Here is a 10,503-nt window from a genome sequence, read left to right as displayed (position 1 = left end):
TGTGGTACGCGGGCTTCTCACTGTTGTGGCCTCTCCCGTTGCGGAACACAGGCTCCGGATGCGCAGGCTCAGCGGCCATGGCTCTCGGGTCCAGCCGCTCCGCGGCATGTGGGATCTTCCCAGACCGGGGCACGAACCCGTGTTCCCTGCATCGGCAGGAGGACTCCCAACCACTGCGCCACCAGGGAAGGCCTCTCACATGTTTTTTATTTACTTGTTTTCCACAAAAAATGGTAGCATCTCTACATAACAAGGTTACTGTCTTTTTCTCTTTCTACTTGATATGTTGTAGAAACAAGAGAAAACATTCATTCTTCTGTTCCTCATTCACTCAAATAGAGAAGAAACCTAAGCATGGCCATTATTGACCAAAACAGGGAGTAAATGGACATGAACAATTTGGAAGGGTGAAATGGTTGGATTAACTAATAAATTTTTTTCGTGTGCCTTTCAAATTTACTGTCTTCAATATTCTAGTTATAGAACACAAATTTAAGTAATAAAATAAACTACAGATCATGGCTGCTTCTCATTCCAATTTGTTCTGTGTTAAATTCTATAAAGAAATAATAATTCATTTCTAAAATAATATTTATGATTTTATTTTAAATTTGTCCTCATCAAAACAACTCTAGAATTACTGCCACATGAATCTTAATAATTGTGCAAAGATGTGGACAAGACATGGATATCAATTGCTTTCTTGGTACTAATAAAGAATGAGAGAAGATATTTCTTACCCCTTAATAAAAAGACCCAGTATTTTGTCTTTCATTTTAAAATTATTTGATATGTGCACATATGTGCTTTAAAGAATAAAAATCAATATAGCACCCTTACCTACTACCCAATGTATGCAATAAAACATTCATAATTGGTTGAGTTTTTCCATTTGCAAGTTTCCAACATCATTCTTTTCATTCTCCATTCCAATTTCCACAAACAACAACAAACTTGCTATCCTGAAATTGACCTAATCAATCCTGTGCTTTACTCTGTAGATTTGAAACTCATGCATGTATCCCTAGACAACATATGGTTTGGTTTTACCCAATTGATGTGCACCTTTGAAGTGTATTCCTTTTCATTGTAATATGATATTTGATTGTAGAATAATAGTATATATCATGTATTGATTCCTGAATATATGTATATTTGGGTTGTTTCCAATTTTTATGGTCATGGGGAACGCTGCTATGAATGTTGCTGTATATATAAACTACTACACACAAGTCAGTGTTTCTCAAGAGCATATATCTACTAGTGGAATTTCTGAGTCTTAAATTATGTGCATATTTGCCCTCCCTAGGTAACATGTTGTTTCCATAGTGTTTGTATATTTTTATACTCTTATCAGAAGTGTGTTGCTTCTCACTAACACACATCCTGACTGGTATTTATTATTGTCAGACTTTTTAATTGCTGTCAATCTGGTGGATGTGAAAGGGCATCCTAGTAATTTTTATTTTAAATTACCCTGATTATTAACAAAGCTGGAAAAAAAAACAGATTATGAAGAAATTGTGATGTCCTCACTCTTTTTCATATTGTTGTTCCAGCATTCTCTTTACTCTCTTCTTCTGGAAGTTTGAGTTGATATATGTGGGACCTTATTAATCTGTCTTATATATTCATTACCTCTTCTAAAGTTTTCTTTTTACCTCACTGTGGTACATCCTGTGGACTTTCCTCAGCATCATCTTCTACATTACTAATTCACTATTTAGTCATGTCTTATCTGTTATTTAAACTATCTTTAAATTTTCTAATTTTAATTTTTAAAAATTATTTTAGAAATTCTATTTTGCTGGGTTTTTTTTCCAAATCTGCTTTCTCAATTTTAGTAATCTCTTGTTTCTTTGTAAAATTTTTAATTTCTTCTTTTGTTTCTTTAAACATGTTCAGCATAGTTATTTTATGGTCCTTGTCTGATAATTCGTACCTCTGTGGATTTGGAGACCAGTTAACTCTTCTTGCCCATTGTGATTCCTTGTGTGCATATGTGTGTGCGTGTTGTTGTTGTTTTGTTTTAAGAACTCAAATTCCTTCTTTTATCTTTGGTAATTTTTTGAGACTTGGGTTTATATGTATTCATTTACAGAAGGTTTTTATTTACTAGCTTCAAATCTGTGCTAAAGTATCTGGATTACTTTAACTTTTGGAGTTAGCTGCGTCATTTATTTAAAGGCAGAATTTTTTATTTACCATGTTGTCAAATTCTAACATTTTGAGAATTACTAAGTTGTCACATGTTTTGATTTTCTCACCTCCTTCATGTCTTCATAGAAAAGAAATAGCACTTGTGGATTCTCTCTCTTTTCCCACCAAGATTTTGTGTGTTCATACCAGGAACCATAAGGAACTAAAATTAGAGATAAAAACAATGTGAGGACATAGCATCATCTTTATATAGCTTGAAAATGAGTCTTCACACAAAGAAATATAAATAAATGATCATGGAATGAAAACTAGAGATCAGCTGCACATCTGAAGCAAATTTCTCTGCAGCAAAAGCAGCACAGTATGTTGAATAAACTATATACAGAAACATATTCTCAACTTTCATTATTATGACATGGTTTATGACTCAGGGGAAAAGTGAAGGAAGACTCCATCCATTTGATTCAGAGCTTATGAGAGCATTTTTGAAAATGGTGTGTGTGTGTGTGTGTGTGTGTGTGTGTGTGTGTGTGTGAAATCAGGTTGTTAGTGAAAGGAGTTGAGTAGTGGAATTAGCAACATTATTATGATCAGAATTCAGTCCAGGTCTCAAATATACCATTTAAAAACTAGCTTTGGTAACTGGAGCTAGCAGCTATATAATTTTTGTTACACTACTCACAGTTTAAATGGTAAGAGGAGTCCTCTTAGGGACGCTTAGTATCATTCTCACTCTAAAAAATTAGAAGATTTTGGAGATGATGTGGTATGACCAAATACGGTTTCTTCCTTTCTCTTCCCTCATCTTCTCTCACATATATCCAAGTGTTTTACCCAGTAAAAAGCTGACATGATAATATAATGATGTGTGAGTCAAAGTACTCTGCTTTGCATTAAATCGTTACATACCTCTTCTGTTCTTTGACTCTACCGACAATTTATTTATTTATTTATTTATTTATTTATTTATTTATTTAGTATAGTTGGCTTACAATATTATAGTGGTTGTACAACATAGTGATTCAATATTTTAATAGATTACACACCGTAAAATTAAAGTAAAATATTGACTATATTCCCTATGCTGCCCATTACTTCCCTGTGACTTATTTATTTTATAACTAGCAGCTTGTACCTCATAATCCCATTCATCTATTTTTCCCCTCCCCATCCCCCTCGCCTGTGGTAAACATTAATTTCTTTTCTGTATATGTGGGTAGGTCTGTTTCTGTTTTGTTACATTTGTTTCTTTATAGAAAAAGTCATATAATGATTTTTATAGTGATCTTATTCATTCATTTTGCAGAGGTACATTATCTTTCTCTGCCTTATAACACCGGTTTAATGATCTTGAGGCATGTATTTTATTCATGATGCTTTAGCATAAAATTTTCCAAATGTAGCAACAAGCATAAAGCACATACACCACATTTTCATTGAGTCAATATTAAATTTTGTGGATATAAAAATGGTGTTATTATCTTTTTTCCTTACAATTATTACTACAGGATTAGAATGGCCTTCTTTAGTTAATACTAGATTCTCCTGAACCCTTTCTTTCTCAAATTTGAATACTCAGTTGCTTTAGTTGGGAGTTAAATAAAAAGACAAAATTTCCCAGAATTTCTGCTCAAGTAACTCTTGTACTGTTCTGAGAAATCTAGTTGAATTATTCAGACTGTACAGTGGTTAGAATGAGTAAGAACTTTGTAGATATTCAGACTTCTTTGTGAATTCTGGCCCCATGTAGTATCTGAAATTTTTCTTAGAAACAAATGAACATTTTCTCTCCTCTGTCTTTTTCCCCTCTTGTTCAATGAAGTTGTAGTAACACACTGTGAAGTGTTTCTGTAATAAAAAGAGATGAGAGAGAATTGGACACACATACATCTGTATACTTATTTGTAGGCACCAACTAGAGTATCCAGATTCTGCAATTTGCCATCCGCATCTGGAAACTCTATGCTTGTTCTAAAGTTCAAGGTCTTCTAGAGTTTCTATGTTTTAATTAAGGACCAGGAAGGATAACAGACCAGAACAGACAACAAAAATGTTTGCCCAGAGATGCCATTTGTCTTGTATCATTTACCTTGAAAGAATTCAGAAAAAGAAACTGTTCATACCTTCTCCATCCATGAATTTTTCCACAAAATCTTGAAAAGAACCAGGATCTGGATTAGCAGTCACCATTAAAAAGAAATAATAATAAGAAACAACCACATCCTTGGCATTCCGGCAAACATAGATGATCTAAGAAGATGAAATTAGATATTAAATCAGCTAATATTTTTCAAATATATTCTCATCAAGATTTAAAAAGGAAATGCTTATGTTTTCAACTATAAACATAACACATTTATTGTAGAAAATATATAAAATATATAAAATTATAAAGAAGAAAACTCCTTAAATAATCTGAAGTGACAACATCTTTTGCATTGTTGTTCAATGTTAGTTCTCACTTTTCATTGTGCCATATTCATTTTTATTTCACATATTTCATTTGAATGTCTCAAATTCCATTGATATAAAATGGATGAGGCAGATTATTATCCCCAATTTATAAGTGAAGAAACTAAACTGAAGCTTAGTCAGAATACATGGTTGAGAATAAATGTACCCAATGAGAGAAAAAAGTCTTCTGGCCTTTATACTACACCACTATTCCTTATAGCAAAAAAAAAAAAAAAAAGTCCTGTTATTTTCTTGCTTGCAATCTTGAAGAAAAAAATCATGTTTATGAGGTTCTTTTTAAGTGCATGTTGCTGTCAGTGAAAAAATATAATCACTCACACCTTGTTGAGTTTCCATTTTATATAGTGAGGAAACATCAATAAATGAACAGTCAGGAAGCCTTGGTTTTAGGCGCTGGTTCTGGCACTAATTTCTACCATCTTGTGCAAAGCACCAATCATTTTGGACCTACATTTTCTATCTACTAAACAAATGAGTTACATCAGATCGTTACAGTCTTTTCTAGGTCAGACACTCAGTGCTGCAGGAAAAGAGCTGCAAAAGTAAACTCCATCTCTCTGGTCTTCCACTTCCTCCTTCAGGCACCTGAGCAATGCCATTAGGAATGGCTGCTCTTGACTCTCCACTCTTTCCTGGATATGTTAGGCTCATAACCTGTCTTACTCAAGTTAATACATTTTCAAACAATTTTAAAGAAATCTTTTTGTATACTCTAAGAAGTATGGTTTTCAGTTTTAAGGTCCCACTATAAAAAGCTCCAAATACTACAGTAAATAAAGTGAACTTTATTTTCTCATCAAAGCTATCATTATCCATGTTGAACTTTTCCAACCTTACTTAAAACTCTCCCTAGTCCTTTTTACCTATTAGCTGAATGGAACTCTTTGCCACTATATCCAACAATTTACTTCATAATTTTCATGCCTTTTTTTTGTTCATGCTGTTCCCTCTGTCTTGAATATTCACTGCATCTCAAAATACTATCCACGGATTGGTTCAAGATGGAGGAGTACAAAGATGTGCACTTACTCTCTCTTGCAAGAGCACCAGAATCACAACTAACTGCTGAACAATCATTGACAGGAAGACACTGGAGATCACCAAAAAAGATACCCTACCCAAAAGACAAAGGGGAAGCTGAAATGAGATGGTAGGAGGGGAGCAATCACAATAAAATCAAATCCCATAAATGGGGGGTGGGTGACTCACAAACTGGAGAAAAATTATACCACAGAAGTCCACCCACTGGAGTGAAGGTCCTGAGCCCCACGTCAGGCTTCCCAACCTGGGGGTCCAGTAAAAGGAAGAGGAATTCCCAGAGAATCAGACTTTGAAGGCTAGCGGGATTTGATTGCAAGACCTCAACAGAACTGGGGGAAACATAGACTCCACTCTTGAAGGGCACACACAAAGTAGCGTGCACATCAAGACCCAGGGGGAAGGAGCAGTGACCCCACAGGAGACTGAACCAGACCTACCTGCTAGTGTTGGAGGGTCTCCTGCAGAGGTGGGGGGCATCTGTGGCTCACTGTATGTACAAGGACACTGGCAACAGAAGTTCTGGGAAGTACTCCTTGGCATGAGCCTTCCCGAAGTACCCCATTAGCCCCACCAAAGGACCTGTAGGCTTCAGTCCTGAGTCACCTCAGGCCTAACAACCAACATGGAGACAAACCATCCCCACCCATCAGCAGACTAGTGGATTAAAGTTTTACTGAGCTCTGCCCACCAGAGCAACACCCAGCTCTACCCACCACAAGTCCCTCCCATCAGAAAGCTTGCACAACCCTCTTAGATAGCCTCATCTGCCAGAGGGCAGACAGCAGAAGCAAGAAGAACAGCAATCCTGAGCCTGTGGAAAGAAAACTACATTCACAGAAACACAGACAAAATGAAAAGGCAGAGGACTATGTACCAGATTAAAGAACAAGATAAAACCACAGAAAAACAACTAAAGGAAGTGGAGGTAGGCAACTTTCCAGAAAAATAATTCAGAATAATGATAGATGATCCAGGACCACAGGAAAAGAATGGAGGCAAAGATCGAGAATATGCAAGAAATGTTTAATCAAGACCTAGAAGAATTAAAGAGCAAACACCTAGAAGAATTAAAGAACAAACAAGAAAAAAGAATGAAAATAAATGAAGACAGCCTAAGAGACCTCTGGGACAACATTAAATGCAATAACATTCGAATTATAGGGGTCTCAGAAGGAGAAGAGAGAGAGAAAGGATCCGAGAAAATTCTTGAAGAGATTATAGTCAAAAACTTCCCTAACATGGGAAAAGTAATAGCCACCCAAATCCAGGAAGTGCAGAGAGTCCCAGGCAAGATAAACCCACAGAGAAACATGCAGAGACACATAGTAATCAAATTGAAAAACAATTAAAGCCAAAGAAAAATTATAAAAGCATCAGGGGAAAAAGGACAAATAACATACAAGGGAACTCCCATAAGGTTAACAGCTGATTTCTCAGCAGAAATGCTACAAGCCAGAAGGGAGTGGCATGATATACTTAAAGTGATGAAAGGGAAGAACCTACAACCAAGATTACTCTACCCAGCAAGGATGTCATTAAAATTCGATGAGGAAATCAAAAGCTTAACAGACAAGCAAAAACTAAGAGAATTCAGCACCGCCGAACCAGGTCTACAACAAATGCTAAAGGAACTTCTCTAAGTGGGAAACACAAGGGAATAAAAGGACCTACAAAAGAAACCCAAAACAATTAAGAAAATGGTAATAGGAACATACATATCGATAATTACCTTAAATATGAATGGATTAAGTGCTCCAACCAAAAAACACAGGCTCACTGAATGGATACCAAAACAAGACCCATCTATATGCTTTCTACAAGAGACCCAATTCAGACCTAGGGACACATACAGACTGAAAGTGAGGGAATGGAAAAAGATATTCCATGCAAATGGAAATCAAAAGAGAGCTGGAGTAGCAATACTCATATCAGATAAAATGGACTTTAAAGTAAAGAATGTTACAAGAGACAAGAAAGGACACTACATAATGATCAAGGGATCTATCCAAGAAGAAGATATAACAATTGAAAATATTTATGCACCCAACAAAGGAGCACTTCAATACAAAAGGCAAATGCTAGCAGCTATAAAAGAGGAAATTGACATTAACACAATAATAGTGGGGGACTTTAACACCCCACTTTCACCAATGGACAGATCATCCAGACAGAAAATTAATAAGGAAACACAAGCTTTAAATGACACAATAGATCAGATAGATTAAATTGATATTTATAGGACATTTCATTCGAAAACAGCTGATTACACTTTCTTCTCAAGTGCACATGGAACATTCTCCAGGATAGATCACATCTTGGGTCACAAATCAAGCCTCAATAAATTTAAGAAAACTGAAATCACATCAAGCATCTTTTCCAACCACAATGCAATGAGATTAGAAATCAATTACATGGAAAAAAACATAAAAAAACACAAACATGTGGAAGCTAAGCAATACGTTACTAAATAACCAAGAGATCACTGAAGAAATCAAAGAGGAAATCAAAAAATACCTACAGACAAATGACAATGAAAACACGACAATCCAAAACCTATGGGATGCAGCAAAAGCAGTTCTAAGAAGGAAGTTTATAGCAATACAGTCCTACATCAAGAAACAAGAAAAATCTCAAAAAAACAATGTAACCTTACACCTAAAGTAACTAGAGGAGGAAAACAAACAAAACCCAAAGTTAGTAGAAGGAAAGAAATTATAAAGATCAAAGCAAAAATAAATGAAATAGAAACAAAGAAAACAATAGCAAAGATCAATAAAACTAAAAGCTGGTTCTTTGAGAAGTTAAACAAGATCGATAAAACTTTAGCCAGACTCATCAAAAAAAAAAAAAAAAGAGGAGGAGGACTCAAATAAATAAAATTAGAAATGAAAAAGGAGAAGTTACAATGGACACCGCAGAAATACACAGCATCATAAGAGACTACTGCAAGGAACCCTATGCCAATAAAATGGACAACTGGAAGAAATGGACAAATTCTTGGAAATGTATAACCTTGCAAGACTGAACCAAGAAGAAATAGAAAATATGAACAGAACAGGCACAAGTAATGAAATTGAAAATGTGATTTTAAATCTTCCAACAAACAAAAGTCCAGGACCAGATGGCTTCACAGGTGAATTCTATCAAACCTTTAGAGAAGAGCTAACACCCATCCTTCTCATAATCTTCCAAAAAATTGCAGAGGAAGGGACATTCCCAAGCTCATTCTATGAGGCCACCATCATGCTGATATCAAAACCAGAAAAGATACTATAAAACAAAGAAAATTACAGACCAATATCACTGATGAATATAGATGCAAAAATCCTCAACAATATACTAGCAAACAGAGTCCAACAATACATTAAAAGGATCATACACCATGATCAAGTGGGATTTATCCCAGGGAGGCAAGGATACTTCAATATATGCAAATCAATCAATGTGATACACCATATTAACAAACTGAAGAATAAAAACCATATGATCATATCAATAGATGCAGATAAAGCTTTTTACAAAATTCAAAACCAATTTATGATAAAAAAAACTCTTTAGAAAATGGGCATAGAGGGAACCTACCTCAACAAAACAAAGGCCGTATACGACAAACACATAGCAAACATCATACTCAATGGTGAAAAACTGAAAGCATTTCCTCTAAGATCAGGAACAAGACAAGGATGTCCACTCTCACCACCATTATTCAACATAGTTTTGGAAGTCCTAGCCATGGCAATCAGAGAAGGAAAAGAAATAAAAGGAATACAAATTGGAATAGAAGAAGTAAAACTGTCACTGTTTGCAGATGACATGATATTATACATTTAGAATCCTAAAGATGCCACCAGAAAACTACTAGAGCTAATCAATTAATTTGGCAAAGTAGCAGGATACAAAATTAATGCACAGAATTCTCTTGCATTCCTACACACTAACAATGAAAGATCAGAAAGAGAAATGAAGAAAACAATCTCATTCACCATTGCAACAAAAAGAATAAAATACCTAGGAATACACCTACTTAAGGAGGCAAAAGATCTGTGCTCAGAAATCTATAAGACACTGATGAAAGAAATCAAAGATGACACAAACAGATGGAGAGATATAACATGTTCTTGGATTGGAAGAATCAATATTGTGAAAATAGCTATACTACCCAAAGCAATCTACAGATTCAATGCAATCCCTATCAAATTACCAATGGCATTTTTTACAGAACTAGAACAAAAAATCTTAAAATTTGTATGGAGACACAAAGGACCCCGTATAGCCAAAGCAATATTGTGGGAAAAAAACAGAGCCGGAAGAATCAGACTCCCCAAGTTCAGACTATACTACAAAGCTACAGTAATCAAGACAATATGGTACTGGCACAAAAACAGAAATATAGATCAGTGGAACAGGATAGAAAGTGCAGAGATAAACCCATGCACCTATGGTCAACTAATCTATTACAAAAGAGGCAAGGATATACAATGGAGAAAAGACAGTCTCTTCAATAAGTGGTGCTGGGAAAAATGGATAGCTACATGTAAAATAATGAAATTAGAGCACTCCCTAACACCATACACAAATAAACTAAATTAAAAAAAAAAAAAGGATTAAAGGCCTAAATGTAAGACCGGACACTATAAAACTCTTAGAGGAAAACATAGGAAGAACACTCTTTGACATAAATCACAGCAAGATCTTTTTTGACCCACCTCCTAGAGTAATGGAAATAAAAACAAAATAAACAAATGAGACCTAATGAAACTTCAAAGCTTTTGCACAGCAAAGGAAACCATAAACAAGACGAAAAGACAACCCTCAGAATGGGAGAAA

At 35.2% G+C, this 10,503-nt stretch overlaps 1 protein-coding gene across 1 annotated transcript in view; it reads right to left on the bottom strand.

Moving 5' to 3' along the window:
* Positions 1-10,503, bottom strand: part of SULT1E1 (sulfotransferase family 1E member 1) — a 25,082-nt gene that overhangs the window by 3,298 nt on the left and 11,281 nt on the right. Inside the window, exons 5-6 of the mRNA XM_007112114.3 lie at positions 4,284-4,410; positions 2,268-2,362 (exon numbers count right to left, since the gene is read on the bottom strand). Coding sequence (XP_007112176.2) covers positions 2,268-2,362; positions 4,284-4,410 — 222 coding nt within the window. The remainder of the gene's footprint in view (positions 1-2,267; positions 2,363-4,283; positions 4,411-10,503) is intronic.

The sequence above is a fragment of the Physeter macrocephalus genome, chromosome 7 (genome assembly GCF_002837175.3).
Source record: "Physeter macrocephalus isolate SW-GA chromosome 7, ASM283717v5, whole genome shotgun sequence".
Taxonomy (NCBI): Eukaryota; Metazoa; Chordata; class Mammalia; order Artiodactyla; family Physeteridae; genus Physeter; species Physeter macrocephalus.
This window is presented reverse-complemented; position numbering and strand designations above follow the sequence as displayed.